The sequence below is a fragment of the Ornithodoros turicata genome, chromosome 7, assembly GCF_037126465.1.
Source record: "Ornithodoros turicata isolate Travis chromosome 7, ASM3712646v1, whole genome shotgun sequence".
Classification (NCBI taxonomy): Eukaryota; Metazoa; Arthropoda; class Arachnida; order Ixodida; family Argasidae; genus Ornithodoros; species Ornithodoros turicata.
The window spans coordinates 38,766,542-38,787,530 of record NC_088207.1 but is presented as its reverse complement, the minus strand read 5'-3'; the positions used below and the strand labels follow the sequence as shown (position 1 = coordinate 38,787,530).

The 20,989-nt window shown below is 46.5% G+C and overlaps 2 protein-coding genes across 2 annotated transcripts; both read right to left on the bottom strand.

Moving 5' to 3' along the window:
- Positions 1-4,447: 4,447 nt before the first annotated feature.
- On the bottom strand, positions 4,448-10,471 carry LOC135399856 (uncharacterized). Its single transcript, XM_064631594.1, has 5 exons — positions 10,384-10,471; positions 10,175-10,234; positions 9,144-9,305; positions 7,793-7,891; positions 4,448-4,650 (listed from the first exon to the last, which is right to left on the bottom strand). The coding sequence occupies exons 1-5, from the start codon at positions 10,384-10,386 to the stop codon at positions 4,588-4,590; spliced, it is 387 nt and encodes a 128-aa protein (XP_064487664.1). The 5' UTR covers positions 10,387-10,471; the 3' UTR covers positions 4,448-4,587.
- Positions 10,472-12,579: 2,108 nt separating this feature from the next.
- On the bottom strand, positions 12,580-19,095 carry LOC135401061 (guanine nucleotide-binding protein G(s) subunit alpha isoforms XLas-like). The gene is made up of 6 exons (XM_064633197.1): positions 18,948-19,095; positions 16,691-17,682; positions 16,457-16,609; positions 14,669-14,793; positions 12,958-13,057; positions 12,580-12,825 (listed from the first exon to the last, which is right to left on the bottom strand). Exons 2-6 carry the CDS (start codon positions 17,632-17,634, stop codon positions 12,816-12,818), a joined length of 1,332 nt encoding a protein of 443 aa, XP_064489267.1. The 5' UTR covers positions 17,635-17,682; positions 18,948-19,095; the 3' UTR covers positions 12,580-12,815.
- Positions 19,096-20,989: the final 1,894 nt, after the last annotated feature.

Genomic DNA, 20,989 nt, shown 5'->3' with positions numbered 1-20,989 from the left:
TGGGAAGTGCTCCCCTTTCCACATTTCACCGTCTATTTTACGTTGCAATCAATTTCACTTACGCAGGCGAAACTGAAAAAAAGACGCTGTTTTGCCGTGGGCGTCTTTTATGTATTGTTGCTGTGTGTGTTGAAAAGGAAGCTTCAACGTCCTTTATTATGGGCGTCCTTTCTATATTCCGCTCGTTATATATCACGCCTTTTTGCGATTTTTCTTTTTTTTTTTTTTACTCTCTCTCTCTCTCGCTCTTTTATGCTTTCCAAAAGAGCTGCTTCAAGTTGATCCTGCTATAGTACATCAGACGCGAAAACAATCGACGCCCACACCATCACCCACAAGAAATGATGAATAATGAGAATAAACTGGCTTCCACTCAACGCCGACGGAACCTCCGCTGCACTTTGAGGCGCTTCATGAAATCGTTTGCGTGTGAAACGCACGCTCTTGAAAGCCCTTGTTCGATGTCCATCTGTACACTGACAATGATCTACCAACGTACAGCGATTCTCACAGAATTTACTGCTGTTTCGGCACTCAAAACAGCACGTGTACTGTTGCGAGGGCATCAGCCACATGTGGCCAAATATTCGCGACGCTGTACAGTTAAATCCCCGGGCTAAATAATTCGCGAACGGGTGCACCCATCGAATAACTTTCTTTTTTACAAGTATCTGTCCGATACCACCACCTAGGCACCTACAAGCCGCGCACCGTGTGAATGAGTGCGAGGGGCTCATTATTTAAATCAAAATTCAAATGAGTTTTGCGAAAAAGCATGACTTCTATAGCAGGGCGCCGTCGGCATTAAAATGGGTACTACCCCTTTTGGGACCTTCGGTGGACACCTTTTTAAAGAAAAATCTGCCGCCGAAGCGGGTTCATTTGTTCCAGTAACTAACTAGTTTCGGTTTACAAATTTTTGTAGCGGCTGGTCGCGGTGAAGTGCAAAAGGACGTCCTTCCACTCCCTTGTCCACCAATGAATTGCGTGTTCTTGAGCTTACTTCGCTATGGGGAGTGCTGAAGAAAAATGGAAAGCATGTGATACCAAGGCACTATATGATTAACTGTGTTTCGTCCGTGCGATCATAACAGAGAAAGGGCGCATATCAGTCAGATAAGCCGGGTGAGGACTGGCGTAGCCTGTCTGACGCTGTTACTTTTTCTTCATGACCCCCGTTGCGAAGTAAGCTCAAGAATACGTAATTCATTGGTGGATATAAGGGAGTGAAAGAGCGTCCTTTTGCGCTTCACCGCCACCAGCCGCGACAAAAATATGTAAACCGAAACCAATTAATTACTGCAACAAACGACCGGTGTCTGTGTTGTTTTTCACCTCCTGTCGCCTCGCTTAAAAAAAAAAAAAGACCCGCTTCGGTGGCAGAGTTTGCTCTAAAAGGTGTCCACTGAAGGTCCCAAAAGGGGTAGTACCAATTTTAATGCCGACGGCGCCCTGCTTTAGAAGTTATGTTTTTCACGAAACTCATTTGAATTCTTATTTAAATGATGAGCGCCTCCCACACATTCACACGGTGCGCAGCCTGTAGATGGTATCGGACCGATACTTGTAATAGAGAAAGTTCTTCGATTGGTGCAACCGTTCGCGAATTATTTAGCCCGGGATTTAACTGAGACACCCTGTATATCTTGATATTCCGATGTTTCAAATTATTACTTTGATTAGTAAGTGTATTTTGCGTTCAAGTGACAGAAGCTTGTGAAGTACTTGCAAATCTTTGAATGAATTCCTCTTAATATACACTCCGGTTGAACACGCGCTTGTCCGGTGAGTTAAAGTGGGGATAGAAAAAGTATGTAGCTGTACTTTTTCTGGTTCGTCTAATTATTTTGTACGCATCTCAACGAGTGGACAGCATATTACTATACTACGTAACTACCTGCTAGTAACTACGTCCATTCTAGAGCAGACCATACTTCAGTCCATTTAGTCTAATGGTTCTGGCAATACATATAGCCCTCAAAAGGACTGAAATTATCTCCCCCCCCCCCCCCACACACACACACTTAGTGTGCCCGTGATGGTTCTGCTTGGTGTGAGTAAACGATGCTAATTCTATGCACCTGCAAAAAGACATCATTCAATCTTTCAACTAAACAGCGAGTGAATGCATCTTTCAATGAAATAGCTGGAACATTCCAGCATTCAATGAACCTCTGCTTCACACGACCCTCTTGCCTCACTTGACAGCCCGCATCACAAACCTAACTTGTAAAGCGTGGGGTGTGACGCGACGATTTATACCCTACACTCTTAAAAATGAACTTCACCGCATAACACGTTCTTAGCCAACCATCATCTCGAATGATATCGTTATCAGCCCTGATTTGTTGAACACGGGAGGCGTACGCCTTTTTTGTGACACTTACGCTGTTCATAATTGTAACAAAAAAGGCGTACGCCTCCCGTTTTCAACAAATCAGGGCAGATAACGATATCATTCGACACACTCTTAAAAATAAACTTCACCTCATAGCACGCTCTTAGCCAACCATAATCTGGAATGATATCGTTATCTGCCCTGATTTGTTAGAAACGGGAGGCGTACGCCTTTTTTGTGACACTTATGCTGTTCATAATTGTTACAAAAAAGGCGTACGCCTCCGGTTTTCAACAAATCAGGACAGATAACGATATCATTCTAGATTATGGTTGGCTAAGAGCGTGCTATGAGGTGAAGTTCATTTTTAAGAGTGCATGATGGTTGGCAAAGAGCGTGCTATGCGGTGAAGTTCATTTCTAAGAGTGTAGTCAAACGGCAAACCTACACTCTTAGAAATTAACTTCACCGCACAGCACGCTCCTAGCCAACCACCATCTCCAATGATATCGTTATCTGCCCTGATTTGTTGAAAACGGGACGCCTACGCCTTTTTTTTTTGTGACAACTGTGAACAGCATAAGTGTCACAAAAAAGGCGTACGCCTCCCGTTTTCGACAAATCAGAGCAGATAACGATATCATTCGAGATGGTAGATGGCTAGGAGCGTGCTATGCGGTAAGGTTAATTTTTAAGAGTGTAAGGTCGTTAGCGGAACGGCCGTTACTTCACACAGTTAAAACAGAACTTCACCACATAGCACGCTCATTGCCAACCATCATTCCGAATGATATCATTCTGTGTATTGATTTGTCGAAAATGGGAGCATAGCCGTGACATGGCCAGCACGCTAGCCACTGAGCCACGGGAGCTGGTATCTAAAAACAGAACTTCACCACCTAGCACGCTCTTAGCCAATCACCGTTCTGAATGACATCGTTCTGCCCACTGATTGGTTAGAAACAGGAGGTATATGCCTTTTTTGGAACACTTATACGGTTCCAAGAAAAGCCGTACGCCCCGCGCTTTCCACAAATCGGGATTGATAAAGGTATCATTATGTGCAATGGTTGGCTTTCATCGTTCTAAGTGTAGGTGGCGCTGATATAAGCAGCGCGTGAGCTGAGAAGAAAAAAGTCCGTGTATTCACACGAGCGACATCCTCACGGAATATTCTAGTGGAAGAAAAACAAATAACTGCTCACGGGACGGAAGTTCCGACGCGTGTAATGTCGAGCATTCGCACGGCGCCGGAATATAAAGGTGTGGTGTACACTCTTAAAAATGAACTTCACCGCATAGCACGCCCCTAGCCAACCATCATCCCGAATGACAACGTTCTCGCCCCTGATTAGTTGAAAACGGGAGGAGGAGCCTATTTTGTGCCGTGCATAATGAGCACAAAATAGGCTCCTCCTCCCGTTTTCAACAAATCAGGGGCGAGAACGTTGTCATTCGGGATGATGGTTGGCTAGGAGCGTGCTATGTGGTGAAGTTCATTTTTAAGAGTGTACTGCGCTCGGTGCAGACGACACCTCTTGGTCCTGTCGTCTGCTACGAAATATCTTGTGGCTGAGCCGCGGGATATCCCCATGGTTAGAAGAGCACGAAAGGGCGTGACGTTGATCATGTGGCAGCAGAAAGCTATGACGTTTTTCGCATCTTCCGCTGGAGTATTCTTGGAATGTCGCAGGTGTGAATACGCGGAGAAGGAAGGCACTGAGAACTTCCTTGAACTTGTTTGTTTGTTTTCGCGTGGAACGATTTTTCGCCAGCTCCAAAAACGCGAGGTAGATACACTGAGGTCACCCAGAAACATGAGCCTGCGTTTTTCGCGAATTTAAGTTCCCACGTCAACTATGGCCTCCACCAAAACGCGAAATATGTTCCATACGAAATCAACGACTTTTACGGTACATATGCTAATTTACAGAAAAAGGCGTACGCCGCCTGTCTTTGAATCAGAAGTGATGATAACTGTATGAACTTGATAACTGGCAATCGTTGGCGTGCTATGCCACGAAGTTCTGCTTTTAGATTGTGATGGACAACTTGACGAATGAGGGAGGGTTCCGAACCATGTTAAACGTCACACAACGCCAACGCTTTTGGAAATTATTTATTGCGTTAAATTATAGAACCCGCTATAAATTCGTAGTACTGTACACAGTGTTGCAGAAAGTTTGAGAAATAAACGCTTCGGGGAGCCACACAGCTGCTCATCCGAAGTGTCGACCTTGTGAACGGGCTCACAGCCTGGAGCCAAAAATTGCAAAGATTACAAGCGCAGCACCGGTGATGATTGCAAATACCTGCACAAACATATGACAGCATACCTTTAGAGGTCTAGAAGACAATGTAGAGGTTGGTATACAGGGTTGGTATACATCTCAGTTAAATCTCCGGGCTAAATAATTCGCGAACGGGTGCACCAATCTATGAGCTTTTCTACAAGTATCTCTGCGATACCACCTGCAAGCAGCGCACCGTGTGAATAAGTGAGAGGCTCGCATTATTTAAATAAAAATAATAAAAAATTCAAATGAGTTTCGTAAAAAAACAACTTCTAAAGCAGGGCGCTGTCGGCATTAAAATGGGTACTACCCCTTTTGGGACCTTCACTGGACACCTTTTAGAGGAAAATCTGCCACCGAAGCCGGTCATTTGTTGCAGTAGTAAATTGGTTTCGGTTTACATATTTTTGTCGCGACTGGTTGCAGTGAAGCGGGTAGGACGCTCTTCCACTCCCATATCCACCAATGAATTACGTCCTTTTGCGCTTCACCGCGACCATCCACGACAAAATATGTAAACCGAAACTAACTAATTACTCCAATAAATGACTCGTTTACCGTGGCAGAGTTTACTCTAAAAGGTGTCCACTGAAGGTCCCAAAAGGGGTAGTACCCATTTTAATGCCGACAGCGCTCTGCTTTAGAAATTGTGTTTTTTACGAAACTCATTTGAATTTTTATTTAAATAATGAGCGCCTCCCACTCATTCACACGGTGCGCAGCCTGTAGATGGTATCGGACCGAGACTTGTAATAGAGAAAGTTCGTCGATTTGTGCCCCCGTTCGCGAAATATTTAGCCCGGGGACTTAACTGTGACACCCGGTAGATGTCCGACAATCCCATGGCGTAGAAGGCTGCATGGCCTTCCGGTCAGCACGCGACCAGCAAATGAGGCATGATAGTTATAATGTTGAGATTGTCTAACTTAAACCCTGCCCATGCCCGTGAGAAATTACTAAGCTAGACGTACACTCTTAAAACATAGCTTCACGCTGAGGGCTGACTATGGCACAGTATGATACATCATCATTCCTGATTTGTGGAAAGCGCATAGCACACGCATTTTCGGGACAATTAACCTAACTGCATATACAGGGTGTCCCAGAAAACATGTCATTGAATTATAATAAAAAACTACGCCACCTAAAATCATGCGGTCAAGAGCATTTGTTTTTATTAGGTTTTTGCCACCTCCTAATGTGAATTGTCATGTACTCTAAGTTAAATTATGTAAATATTTGCGCACTCAACTCGGAAATTTGCCAAGTAAAGGTCACTTTTTTACCCCACCAATATGATAAGCGTGCCAAATTCATGGTAATTCACAGTGATATTTACGAGCTATCCCATCGGAAAAAAAATAGCCGAATATCATGCTTTTCGGAGCACCGGACCATAGCGCGCGATGACTTTTTGAGCGCAATCACTCTCAGTGCGACGAAATGAGGTTCCGAAGCCAGCCCACAGAGTGATAGTAGAAAAAGTAACAGTTCCTAAAATTGGGAGAGGGAAAGCATTATCCCAGCGAAAGTCGGACATGATAAGCCGTGCCTGTTTTTTCTCTTTCTGCGATGTCGGGGAGGGCTTGGTTTCCAACCTCCTTTCGTCGGACTGACAAAGATTGCGCTGAAAAATTCATCGTGCGCTATTCTGTGCGATCTCCGTAGAGCATGATGTTCGGCTATTTTTTCCGATGGGATAGCTACTGAATATCCCTGTCAATAATCATTAATTTGACTAAATTAGACACGCTCTTCACATTAGTGGGGTAAAAAAAGTGACCTTTACTAGGCAAATTTCCGACTTAAGCTCGCAAAAATTTACATAATTAAACTTACGTTACACGACATTCACATGAGGAGGTGGCAAAAACCCAGTAAGAACAAATGCCATTGACCGCATGACTCTAGGTGGTGTAGTTTTTTTTTTTTTTTTGTTAAAATTCAATGACACGTTTTCTGGGACACCCTGTATAAGTGTCATAACAAAAACGCGTGCGCCTCCCGTTTTCAACAAATCAGGGGACACAACGATGTCGTTCGTGATGGTGGTTATTTAGGAGAACCGTGTTCCTCAAGTGTCCTTCCAACAGCCACTTATTCTTACTGCGCTTCTACAGCGCACGAATTCGAACGCGAACAGCTACAATACGTTGCGTTTGTTAGATTTTTGGGCTAATCGGCGCCAATAACCGAGGTACGACGATGACCTGGAACCATTAAAGGGGCTGCGACATTTTTATAGATAACGTTCATTACATAATAACTATACACGAAAATGTTAAGGAAAAAAAATTGTTTATACGTGTCGCAGTTGGTGAGGCCGAAAACCGAACGTCCACGTCAAGCTCTGACGTCAGAGGAGCGAGAGCCTCGGCCACTCGTTCTCGAAATCACGTGACCTCGGCCAAGGATGCCGCCGTGATGTCAGAGATGTACGAGTTTCAGTATCCGTCCTGCGGATCGTAATAAGCTCCTATTACTAGAGGTGTGCGCAGGTGACGTTATATCCGCGGATCCGCGCGGATATCCACTCGACGTCCTGGTTTCCACATGGAAATGGAACGTCTTGAAACTCCTGCGGATAAACTGCGGATAAAACCGCGCGCCTCCGCAGACCGCGCGGGTACCCGTAAATAAACATTGGTGTCTTCACCGACGTTCGCCCTTGGTGAAGCCGCAATTGAAGACACTCAATGGATTCAAAATTGCGTGTCCTAGGGTGTCATTCGTTTGTCGTAGTGTGTCGTTTCGTCGTGCAGATTTTTTTTTTTTCCTACAGATGCAACGAAGCCGGATGTGGGGATATACTCCATATCCGCGGATACGAGTGCGCATACCCCGATCTGAAGCAGCGCGGGTTCCACACCACATGGGGCGAAGCGTCGTGGATATTCCAACGTTAGTTGACCACTACTTTTAATTGGGCTTTTTTCTCTGTCAGACACTCACGGGGACAATGTTGTTCGTAGTCTAAAAGTTTAGAAATTTTTACTCGTTCTCTTTAGAAAGAGGGTATACATACGAAGAGCCCACCTGAGCCCACCTCACACCATGCCCTGTGGTGCTCGCGATTAACGATTAAAGATGTCTTCACTAGAGAAACAAAAGTCTATCAAAACGTACTTTATCTCAACACTGGCAAATCAGAGGGACGTACCCCTGCAACGATGGCCATAGTCTCACTGTATCCCTTGCTAAACAGGAGGAAGCCGCCAATGAGGTAGAGGATGGCACCTACGATGTAGTAACACCCGAACTGCACAGAGAGAGAAATATGTGCTGAGCTCAGAGCACAGAGAGAGAATATGTGTGAAACAAATGTGAGAGCAACCCCAACTTCATTTTACATCTGAGATACAGCTTAATATTAACGTAACTCTATACGTGCCCCAAAAAGGCCGTTTTTACGCCTCCCGTTTTTAACCAGTCATGGGGCAGCATCCATGTCATTCGGGATGGTGATTGGCAAGGAGCGTGCTATGTGGTGAAGTACTGATTTTAGAGTGATTTTCAAGGGCTCGCTTACATGAAGATTGATGTGATGAACAGTGGTGTCTTCTGTAGCTTCAGTAGTGCTTCCGGCACAACGTTGCTACTTCATAGTGCAATGGCAAAACTACTGAGGTCTGCATTGCTATAATTTCCTCAACGCTCGTATGCAAGCGGACCCTATAGTAAAAACCGTGAAAATTTGCTCTATCCAACGCCTTGCCGATTTCTGTGCATGCTTGCACGAACGTCGAGGAAATTCCTCAGTGTTATCCTCAGCACCTCTGCCAGGGCCTCACGAACAAACAGCGTTGGGGACAGTCGCGCGTACCTGAAACACTATCAAGGTACTAGGGACACCACACTGCTTTCGATTTGCCTTTGTAAAAAGCTGTGTTTCCTTGTATTGCTTCGAAATATTGAAATATAAATATGCTTTTCCCTCGTATTTGGAAGTATTTCATTGCCGACAATTTAATCTCTCTTTTATACAGCGCAATACACATGATCCGCCACGAAAGAGATCCTGCCTTCGATGGCCGTAAAGAGGTATGCGCGGTCGATCCCTTGTACCACGCGGGGAAGGACGTCCTGCACTGTCAGAACGACGCAAAATTCAAGCTTCGACAATACTTTCTGACCGCGGAAGCAAGTTAAAATAAACCAGAAATCTGATGCCCGTGGTAAAGGTGACTCGGCTAATCCATATTGGGGATGAATTTCATCAAATTAAATCAAACTCAGGAACTCAGGAAGCCCACCTCGGCTAATTTCTCGTTGTTATGAATTCCATGTTCATGTTCGGCGTTCAGTAAAGATCGACGTCCAAGGACGGAATATGAGCATTATAACCAAATTATTCCAGCTACACCAAGTTAAACGATACTCAATCAAATAACGAGGAATAAAGAAAACACAATTCAAGATGGTGTCCGCAGTCCTAAAAGTAGAGAGCAAAAGTTTCCCAGAAACAATGCTTCATCATACACTTCTGTACCTATATCAGATGTTCGACTTACAAATATCGACGCCGTGCCACTTCCCAAACCGCCGAAGACACCTTCTACAAAAAGGTACAAGCCGGTGAGGGAATAGCAAAAGCTCACGTAGAGCAGGAACTGGAACACGCCGAAGTGGTAGCCCAAGAGGCTCAGCAGTAGGAAGGTCACAATGGATGATGCCTGCATACGGAAACCCACATTTTATCGGTCATAAAATATAGTTTATTCTCTGACGTCACCCCTCCAGAGTGCACTAGCAACGCCACCTAGATAGAGAAAGCCTGCGCATTGCCTCCTCTCCCTCTTTCAATTAAGAGTCAGAATTCGTCTGCTACTGCGATTCACCGTTCTGCCAATTCAAGAACCCGCAAATGATTGCAGCTCACCTGGAACCTGCAGACCTAAACAGTTGAACAAAAAGATCAAGACGCTTTCCAGAAAACCAGTTTTGAGAAAGATTGGGGGCCGTTATGCGCTTTATTTCCAAGTTTTCCGATTTAGTACGCGGGGACGTCCAGTCACAACTCGCAGTCGACGGCGGTTCTTCTCCATGGCCACGACCGCTGAAAGCACGTTCGTGATTGGCTACGGTCGTTGAAAACACGATCCTGATTGGCTGACTTAATTGTTACGTCAAGTCGACGAGTGCGCAGGCTTTCTGTGTCTATGTGGTGTTGGCACTAGCTTCGAAAAGGCGAAATCACCGCCATAATGTAGGTCCCTCGAAGTTTGGTTCCGCTTTGCGTTCGCTATTTTGAGGGCTATTAACGTAGAAAACATGGAACTTACTTGAATTGTGGCAGTACAAATAGTATTCACACAGTAGAGTCACTTTAAAAACAAGCAAATGTACGATGAATGCGATGTGGGTGAAGACCTGGACAGTCAACCTACGGACCTACGTTATGGCGGCAAATCTGCTAGCGACAGTGGCGCTCTCCTGCGGATGACGTCATGTGACAATGTTGCGTCACAAGCGCTTTCGGTAAGAAATAAGATGGAACTTTCTCTCTTCGGTTTGCTCCTTTGGCCCACACGACGATACGCACCGTAAGGAAGATCGTCATCTGACCTCTTCTGGTGAGGCAGAAAATGCATTGAACTATGGGCTGGAAATACGGACAAACAACATGTGAGAGGCAATATACGCAGCAAGGGCGGTCCTTCAACCACGCCGTGCCTTACTTGCGCAGTGGCACGTTTTATTGCCCATCGGCAAAGAGTATAACCTAAACACATAATTAAAGGATTTTCTTACCATGGTCGGGACGTCTCACGGTGATGTAGCTATACTCAAACGAACACAAGCACCCGCCAAATACTTCGTCTTCTTCTTCCTCACGTGCTTGCCCTCCGAAATAAATGACAGTCTACCGTACACACCTATTGCACGTACAACAAAAACAGTACCTCAAAATTCTAACATAGCGTCCTCTGTCAGTCCTTGTTTCTTCGCGTTTGTTACCGTGTTACTCAACCAACACGCTTATACATCTTCTCGCACTTCTGTCAAAATTCTACTTTCCAGGGCCGACGTTGGCGGTAACTTTTTTGGTGATCACGTTGTTCAATAAAGCTACGGACGGACGTACACAGTCGTTGGCCCTGTTATATTTTCTATTTTATAGCTGGAACATCAACCTGGTAAATAACGAGAATTGGCCGAGGCAGACCGCAAGTAGGGACGTCACGGACACGTAAGCTCCAAACGTCCAGAAATTAAGGAATTCAAATTCCCGTTCAAACGGTTCAATTGTTGGCGTCAGCACCTCTTTTCCCTGAGTAGTTTGAATTCGTCAACCTAGGTGGAGTTTTTCAGGAGCAGAAAACTTCCTTAAGCCCCCCCCCCCCCCCCCTTTCCCGCCACCCCTGAAGCGTGAATCATCCCTGAAGCGTGAATCACAAGGGTAATGCACGATCGAAGTGTACTTCAGTGTATTGTCGCACCCCGTCAGGGCCCTCGACTCGGAGATATCGTTGGAAGTTTTCAAAAAGCGTGAAAGACTCGCGGAAAATTTGGGAAATCAGTCGCCGCAGATTACGGCTCGCCCGCTTGGACCATGCCAGTGTTTTGTGTAATAAAAGAACGTTTAAAGGCGCTAAAACCACAGTGCAGGGGAGAAATAAAAGTAGTAAGGTTTCAGCGCTTTTAAACATGTTCCGCCAAACAGCCCGGTTTGTAACTCTTTAAGGTACCTGCCATAGAATTTTGGATCAGAATTTTGCGACTCCTTCGTGCGCCTCACTGTGACACGTGTCACACGTCTGTGTGCCATGTACCGTATACTCTTCAGTTTTGAACGGCGCCTTGTGGGACCAAGGCAGAAAATTGGGCTTGCTGGTAAGCCAGCATCAAGAAAAAAGAACTGGAGCTACGAGAGACACGGTCGAGAATAGACAAGTATAGACACACAACCGCTCCACTATACAACAGTTTTTACTTGACAAAGTGTACACATATTTAAAGAAGAGAATAACAACAGAGATGCCTTCAAAAACACTTCAACCACGAGCAGTGGAAAACGATTAGCCCTCTATAGTGTCACACAAGCCCAGGGGCGGGTTCCTGGCACTCTCCGCGTGGCGGGTTCCTGCAACTCTCTACGGCTACGATGCTGCGGTGCACACGCGCTGCCAGGAACCCGCCCCAGGAACGGTACCTCTGCCTGCGGCAAAGACGACTAACAGACACCATATAGCACGAGGATTCCAGTGAGTGTGCCACATGAGCAGGAACGCGGACCTCTTCGCCAACCACCATCTTCTAATCAACAGAAGAAGTGTAAGTACCCGACTCACACTGACTGCTGATATTATAAGGGAATCTTTGGACACAGTTCTACGCACAACACGAAGTAGATGTTCCTTACCCATGCTTTTATCCGTTCATTCTCGACCCTCTGACCCGCACTCCTTCCTGCTGTCCTCTCTCCATCTGTCCACGCCTGTATACGCCGCTCGTAGCCACAGTTGCCTCGCGACACTAACCAACTGATGGCATGGAAGACCTAAAAGACCACCTTATCACATTTGAACCTGAAGAACTCACCTCATCTACTTGTCATTTGTGGTGACATTTTGAGCGCTCGTGTACACGGAACCCTTCTTTAGATCGGACAGCACATAGCACAGCAGGCATGAACCTCGCCCCCTTGAAAAGGCGAACACCGTCATACCTAGCGACCTAATGACTCGCACAGGCGAGATAAGCCTCGTCGTACTCCGTCGCAGCAGGTTCCCCAAATGTTACAGCTCTCACCTCGTCATTTCAGGGAAGCTTTCGGAGGAAGAACCTTGGTTGGCTCCTCGGAAGAACGAGATCGACACGGATGGTCCAGTTGCAAACATTGAGCTAACTGAGCTGGGTCTTTTGACGGCGTCCTTTACGCCAGAGCGAGAGAGCGTCACAGTACATATCCGAAACAGCATCCATTAACTTTTGGTCCATGCCATGTATGACAAATTTTTGATGTTTTATATCACGTTATATTTCAATACATTATGCGTGCAGTAGATTCATGTATAGCTTAATTATGCTCCTAATGAACACGAGTGAAGTCGTCCGCCGTCGTCCGACTTATTCTTGCCGCTGCTTTGCCAATGCAAATTTATTGGACGCCTCCCGAGAATGGACAATGACGCACAGTTGGCCGTGCTGCCATCACATATTTGGAGTTGTCCTCCTACATCTCAGATGTCCCTGCAGAGAAACGGAAGATTTAAGTGGCGCCCTTACATTTAACCTCTAACAGGATTGATGTCAACAACTGAAACATGAAAGGATCGTTGGTTCTTGGAGTGCCTCTCAAGATTCCATTTTCATTCGACCTACCAATATGGATCTTTGTCCCCAGACCACTTTGGAAACTGGACCAGTGGATTACTACCACCGGCGATCGTTGACGACGGCTTTTCAGACTGGTGTCCTGACCCTGGTGAGGAAGGTCACAAGATCGATAAGCGGGAAGGGACTATATAGGCAGGGACTATAATAACTACGCTGTGGACGTCAGTAATCAGCACGGCGTGATAGACCCCGTGCTATGTTGAGTCACTCGACATGAATGGCGCTATAATCCCCGCATGATCTAAATCCCTGGAAGTGTTTTCTTCTTCTCAGCAAAGTACACTGTTGGTGAACCAAAGTGGGAGTCACACGTACGACAAAATGTACGACGCATCGCAAGGCAAGGCATCCTGGGACTGAAGCTGCAACTCTCTACGACACGTCGCGGCTCGACAACATTGCCAATAAGCGGGAAGGGACTATATAGGCAGGGACTATAATAACTACTCTGTGGACGTCAGTAATCAGCACGGTGTGATAGACCCCGTGCTATGTTGAGTCACTCGACATGAATGGCGCTATGATCCCCGCATGATCTAAATCCCTAGAAGTGTTTTCTTCTTCTTCTTCTTCTTCTCAGCAAAGTACACTGTTGGTGAACCAAAGTGGGAGGCACGCGTACGACAAAATGTACGACGCGTCGCAAGGCAAGGCATCCTGGGACTGCAACTCTCTACGACACGTCGCGGCTCGACAAAACTGGTCGAACATCTCTTGAATGTAATAAAATATAGTAATCATACATCCCAATTTAATTTCACCACCCGCACCGCACGACAAAATCAATCCCTCATTGCATTCTGAACGCACACTGTGCGCCATTTCTATCTGGCTCAACATCCGCAAGTGACGCACCGCCTTATTGGCCGCTTGGTTCGTGATGTCAACAGCTCCATTCGAGAACCTGTCTTCGTCACTAACAAAGCAACCAATGAGACTGCCTCTCGCAGATGTGGCGAGATGTGCTGCAACTACACAGTGTTTATGATAAACACACACATACAGTGGCATAGACTTTGCCATATGAGAGCGAAGAAACAATGTTACAGTGCTGGACAAAAGTTTACAGAACACGCTCCGGTGCATTACTTCCTCAGAGTGACATGCTAGCAGCGAATGACACTTACATGGCACTGTATGGACTTACAGGCATGTGCCTAGGTAACCCAGGTACCTGTTTGTAAGTCCATACAGTGCCATGTAAGTGCCATTCGCTGCTAGCGTGTCACACTGAGGAAAGAATGTGCCGGAGCGTGTTCCGTAAACTTTTGTCCAGCACTGTGCATACAAGGACAAAGAGGACGAGGACACGAATACAAAGACACTGTATGTAACCGTGTAATATCACACGAATGACATTCCCTGCGACGCTCATCGTCACGTCTTCTCGTGCACTATTATTATTAACCGCGGGGAATATCTTGCAGGCGACAAGAACAGACGCAGACAGTGGATTGATTGCAGACGACTGGGACAGACGTATGACAGTGTCGTCTGTTAAGTACGCCAGATACCACTTCCGTTGTTCTTGCTGCTTCTTCCACTAGAATATTCTGTAGGAGCTCGTGTGAATCCCCACGGTAAGTAAGATAAGGGAGACATACTGGGAGTGGAGACAAACGAGAACGCGATTTAAGGTTTAAGAGTGTCTTCTGGGAGCTCACCCCATATACTAAATATAAACATGTATTCTTACCTGTTCCACTCGCAAGTACTACCAGTACGATAGCAATCACAATGACAACGACAACGGCAACAAAGGTCAAGACGTTTCGAACCGCGGCCTGCTTGTCGTCGCCTGTGGATTCCGGCGTCGGAGCCCTTCAAAAGAGAAAAAAGAAAAGCTGCGTGGACTTGAGAGATCCTTCCAAGATTTGGAATACACCCGTACATATTACCCGTCATATGTACATGCTGATGAGCAAAGATACTTACTCGTAATTAACAGAATCAACTGAGGATTCATACAGTATACATTGGTAAAACCTCGCTGAAGCCTCACGTCGGGATCCGCCGATATTTCGAACAGAGGTCATCGTTCGGCTGCTCTCTGTTCGAAATATAGGCGACTCCCGAACTGACGCTTCTGCTTCAATTCGCTTTGAGCGAATCGCTGGATTGTCCGCTTTTACGTTCTCTTCAACTGAGTACTTTGAGGAGGAACGTTACTAGAAGATTTGCTATTTATACGGATTTCTTTTTTCTCTTTTTTTACGCAGGAATTGCACTCTTCCCGAACCAGTCAGTGAAATGACACGAAGAAAGTCTGAGGTATAACTTTCTAGACTTAGAAGGGATAAAGGGGAATGTTATCTCATTTTGTCATTGCCTCTGTGATAAGTTTCACGCTGACAAGGATTCGACGCATCGTCACGTCCAGACCCTTTGCACACTACCTGAATACTCGACGCGTGCTACCCTCGCATACGGGTATAAACCCTGGAATATTCATTGTTTGAACAGTCAGCACGGAGCCGACAAACACGGAGAGACCTCAGCTGAAACGGAATTTTAAAGTATGTTTGAGCTACCTTATGGATCGCGGCTATGTGTTCTCGATCGTCTCAGTACCTTTCATGCTATAGGCGTCGGTTTTCCATCATTACAACAAAGTCCATCCTCTGAAGTACGATTACGGGTAGCGAAGCTTATAGGGGCGAGACTTTGATTACTTGCAACTACTAGTCAAGCTTTTCCCTGCATTGAATAATGAGGTTTCAATCAGGGTGTCAAACGCAAAAAATACGGGTTCGGTTCGGGTTCGGGGTCGCGTTGCTTGGATTTCGTTCCGGTTCTGTTCCAGCTCGGCCACGCCAAAAATCGAACCGGTTCAGCGCTTCCATTTTATATCTCCCATAAAACTGCTTTTATCAGGAAATGCATGACTAATAGCCTACTGCTCTTGCCTGCATTGACGTTTTTAGAGGTCAGGTACTCCCTTTAGCGAGAGAAATGAGAAATGGATGGACATATTTGGTAAAACCAAAAATCCGCGTGGCGCCTCCTCTCCGAAGAGCAGACGTCGCAGCGCGTGCGTGGGGCGCTAGCCGCGGCGCGCAGAAGGACAACTGCACTTCAACGTGTTAAAAAAGACGCTGAAAGCATACTTACTATACGTCGTCGTTTGACTGCTAGGTGAATATTAGCGAAATCCATGATATGGAGACCAATGTGTCCCCATTCGAGTATTGAGACACACTTAAACTCTTATGCTGACTACTTTTATGTCCGAACCGTTTTGTTGCAAACCGGTTACCACTATTATTTTGTCCGGCTCTGCTCCTGTTCGGGTTCAACAGCGTCACAAAAATTTCGGTTCGGGTTCGGCTCCGGTAAAAATAACGGTACGGTTTTCGATTAGCGTTCGGTTCGACACCCTGGTTTCAATGTTCATTATTCTATCGCAATATCGCTTCTCCGTTTATCGCACCATCAACCTTTCAGGACAGCACTAATGTCTCTATAGACTCTCGTCCTCTCTTACCTGTCCTGTCGGTTCTCTGGCACTAGTGGTTGTTCATCTTGGTTGACGGATTGGTATGTGTTTGGGCCACTCTCATCATTGGCAACTTGGCCCATGCTGGCTGCACTGCTCATTCTGACTGAACTTCTGGATCGGCCTTGTAGTAGGGGCATCCTACGAAACACATTCCAGATATTGCAACCCCAGAAAATCAGCAGGTACCATAGCAATATGCAAGCATCCGTTCACACTCACTGCGCGTTGTCCTGCCGCTCTTCCATTACTCCCAGGGCATTCATTTCACGCAGCTTTCCGGACAGATGCGGAGGTATTGGTATGACCAGCACATTTTGTCCTTTCCCTTCTCTCGCCTTTGCTATCGCCAGGTTCATCCTCCCGGAAGTGAGTGGAGGTCCAGGGCTCTGCTCAGCAGGCGCCGGCTCGGCTTGCTCCTGCGGCATGATCACTGTCGGCGGTGGAGGTGCCTCATTCGATACGCCGTATGTAGAACCGGCAGTGTTGGAGTAGATGTTGATGTACGTGTTCAGCGCAGCTTTCGTCTTCTTCTTATCTTTCCTCGATTTCTTGCCCCGTGGCTCCTCTTGCAGATCAACCGTGACGTGCCCAGATTTTTCGCTGCCTTCGTCGATGTAAATCTGTCTCTTCTTCTTCTTCTTCTTCTTGTCTGTCTTGGGATAAGCGTCTTCTATAGTATCGTCGGGATATACCTTGTCAAAAGTGACGATACTCTTCAGGGAGTCGTCATCGTCGGTCAGTTCCTCAACTATGACCCTTCTCCTCTTCTTACGTTTTTTGCTTCCAGGCGTCACTACGGGAAACTGACCCGCGTCTACATTTTGCGGAGCTTCTGGTGCAGGAAGAGTCTCTTGTTCAGCATTCCCTGCGACACCCTCTGTGCCGTTTGTTGTGGCAGGTGCTGTTGTGGGAGGTGCTGCTGTGGCGGGTGCTGCTCCTGTGCCGAGTGCTACTGCTGTGGCGGGTGCTGCTGCTGTGGCGGGTGCTGCTGCTGTGGCGGGTGCTGCTGCTGTGGCGGGTGCTGCTGCTGTGGCGGGTGCTGCTGCTGGCGCTGTGGCAGGTGATGCTGCTGTGGCAGGTGGTGGTGGTGGTGCTGCTGCTGCTGCAGCTGCTGCTGCGACAGGCCCAGGTATGGCTGCTGGCTTTCCAGCAAGCTTTGACATTCTTGCGCTTTTCACACGTAGATGGCTTCGTTCGGAAGCTTTTAGTTCCTGGCAGAGACACGTTAAAATTACCTCGTGGACATAGATTTCATTCACCTTGGGCACGACACCCTTCATCCGCTATGGGATTCCCAACACATTTTTGAACTCGCATAGGTCGGCACGGAATTTCCGTGAAAAATGTCTTGTTTGGTAGACTACAGTAATTTCTAGATCTCAATGAGCCTAGATCTTTGTTTGTGCCTAAGAAACTGCTCTGCAGCTCAGAAGATGACAAAAAATCGCATTCCGTGCTCCGCTCACTTTAGCGATCACTCACAATATAAATATGCCTCAAGTCAAACGAGAGCCCCACACTGGAAGAATATATATCTAAAGTCAACACATCCAACAATATGACGCGTACGGTGTAACCTATAGTGACATAACATGTACGTAACATGTAACAACGTCGATAACAGAATCCCCCTGTCACGCAGAAGTTTACGAGTGTAGTTTCTTCTTCTTTTTCACGCGGCAAGTCACGTGGTCGGCCTACCTACCTCTGTTACTAATGCTGTCAAAATGACATTTCTAGCTGGCTACATTACAAAAAGACAACAACCACAGGGAAAGCAAAATATATCTGAGGTGGTGGTGGTGTCCTTTCCTGATGTCCAAAAGGCCACCATTATTGCTATAGAGCCCTATTGCCCTGCCTCAGTTGTGGAATTCAGTTAAGTAACTGCAACATTTGGCACTCCTTGAATGCCCAGCCAAAGTCATATTTTCCCTGCTCTGTCTTCTCTGCCTTTACTTTCAGGAAGAGATTTTACATCCTGTAAGCTTCCTGCTCCTAAAAGTGGAACTTAACACACTCCGTTAACACACAACTTGAAGTTACAACAGATCGCTAAACGCTCCGATCTTTTCATCGTACACTGCACGTTTATGACTGCTCTTGAAGGCTGCGTTCCTCAACCGTGTTCATCGAACTCTCCCTTACCAGAGAACGCTCCACTAAAAGCTATGTCCATTACGCTGGACAACTACGCGCATCGAAGAACAGGAGTGTGATTCCTTCAGAACAGCGTCTCAGTGCAGATTACTCAGAGCGAAATTGTGGTCTTTCAACAACGTCAAGTGTTGACTTCTGAATAGAAATTATTATGGAAATCCCTGAAACTTGGTGGTTCTAATGGCAAATGCGAGTTGCATTGCCAGCTGTAGGATGGGACAAGCGCAATGCTTGCCCACGTCACACTTCAAAAATAGTACAGCTCTCGCCCTAAAAACGAAGAGCAAATACGAGTTAGGAAATCCTGGAAACTTACTGGATGTCCGATGACTGACGTGACAGCTGTAGCTGCTGCCCTGAGCAGAACCACTTCCGTATGAGCATCCCTGCCCGTGCAGCTTCGTCTTCACGAACGAACTACGTTCCACGAACTACAAACGTGCCACACTAGTCCGCATGATTAAGCAAATTATGGACGTCACATCTGGTCCCACTGATATCTACGGTGCAGGTGCTACGAATATCTAGATGGGCGGAATAGATTTCGGGATACTTTATCATGCAAGCCACAGCCTTATCGAATTGCTCTTCAAGTTTCCATTAAGAAGAGAAGTAATACGTTTGGACGGCCACAACCTGAATTACAGTGCGTCCCCTTTATTTGTTAGATTTTTTATTTAAAAAGCTACGAGAACAGCATAGATGCCTTTTTTGCAGGTGAGTTATACGGCCAGGCGGACATCCTCTCGAAGTGAATGTGTAACTACTAGATGACAAGTTACCTAAAATTATCTCTTTAATTAGGGCCTTTCGTGCAAAAGTGAGACACCAGAATGGGAGATAATCCTCCTTGAAAGCTACTCTATTTGTTTACAAAAATCCGGAAACAAGCGCGTACGACGAAATATCCATCCCCGAATTTTGCTATGCAAATGAGCCGAAACCAAAACCGCACGCATCAGGAGCGCAGGGAGGATATGACTTGGCTTGATATGGTTTGTCTCGGCCGCAACGCGATCTGGTGAGCAGATCAGCACCTACACCAATCCACGACGTACTCTATACTAGAGACTTGGACAAATGGCAATTGCCTATGGGAGAGACGGGTCATGGGTTAGTTACGCTAGTAACCGCTGCAAGCGCCACATAGGGTTATTGGGGAGAGAAAATGACATGTACACTATTATCATCATTGCCACCATCGTTCGTCTGCTACACAGGCCTACATACACAACTACATAGGCTGTTGCTAAGCACGCGCTACTCTCTTCTGTACCCCTTCGCCGTTGTCAACACAGTCCACCATACATTGCCGCGGTTTCGGCAAATCAAGTATCTTGGCAGTTCAGCGAATCAGCAGCAATGTCACACCATTACCGTACCACGTACCATTACGCCTGGTTCGTGGTAACAAATAGTGCTAGCTAGCGCCAAATCCCAAAGCGAAGCGGCGATTGCCAGAACTACTACCCCGGTGCTGGGAGCCTTGCGGATGTCCAGGTCTCTAATAGTAGGTCGTGCTCCAATCATGTCTATCGCTCCAATGCACGTTACCCTCTGACGTGGATTGAGGGTCGACTCGGAGTTACTTTTTGGCGCTAGGTTATGACGTCATCTAGTAACAGGGGTTGGTATTGGAGCGGAGCTCATTATGTTGCTCTCCCAGCGTTTTTAATGAAAAATCTGCATCGAATAAAAAGCACCGGGTATTGCTTGACGCCGTCTTAGACCCCTGACGCCGCTTTTGCAAGAGCGTAACCTAACGCATTCCATTTTTATTGGGTTTGTCAGGCCGCAGCATTGGAAGCCTATGACCGACCTCTGGCACGTAAGGACTGCCAGTTTTCTAGTTTCGATCGTACTTTCACAGACGAGGTTTTAGCCGAGATGCAGTGACCCACTTCTAAACGGAATCGCTACGGAAATTTGCCCGGAATTATGGTTTCCCTTTAAGCGCCTTTGATTGACCCATATGACGAGTAGTGTAGTGGTATAATCGCATTCGTAGTAGCATAGCATAGCAATGTACCAAGTTTCATAGGCCGACGGCAAGCAGTAGGCAAGAAATGGCAGCTTGTAGCATTCGGAGTCTCTAATGCGCCGGCGAGTCGTCGTCTGATGGGCCGGCGAGTCGTCGAATAAACAGCAAATGGTTTATTAAACACTTGGTAGCAAAAGCACAAGAGTAGTAGCTCTCTGAACACAACTGAGTCCAAAGAATGAATGCTCCAGCTTGGAGCGCACCAGCATTTAAGCGTCGCGCCGAGAAGTCTAGAAAGAGCACGTGCGTTTGCCAGAGAGCAGGCGATGTGTCTGTATGGCGGGCTAGTGTCTGGAAGCTTCTTTCATCTTCTTCAG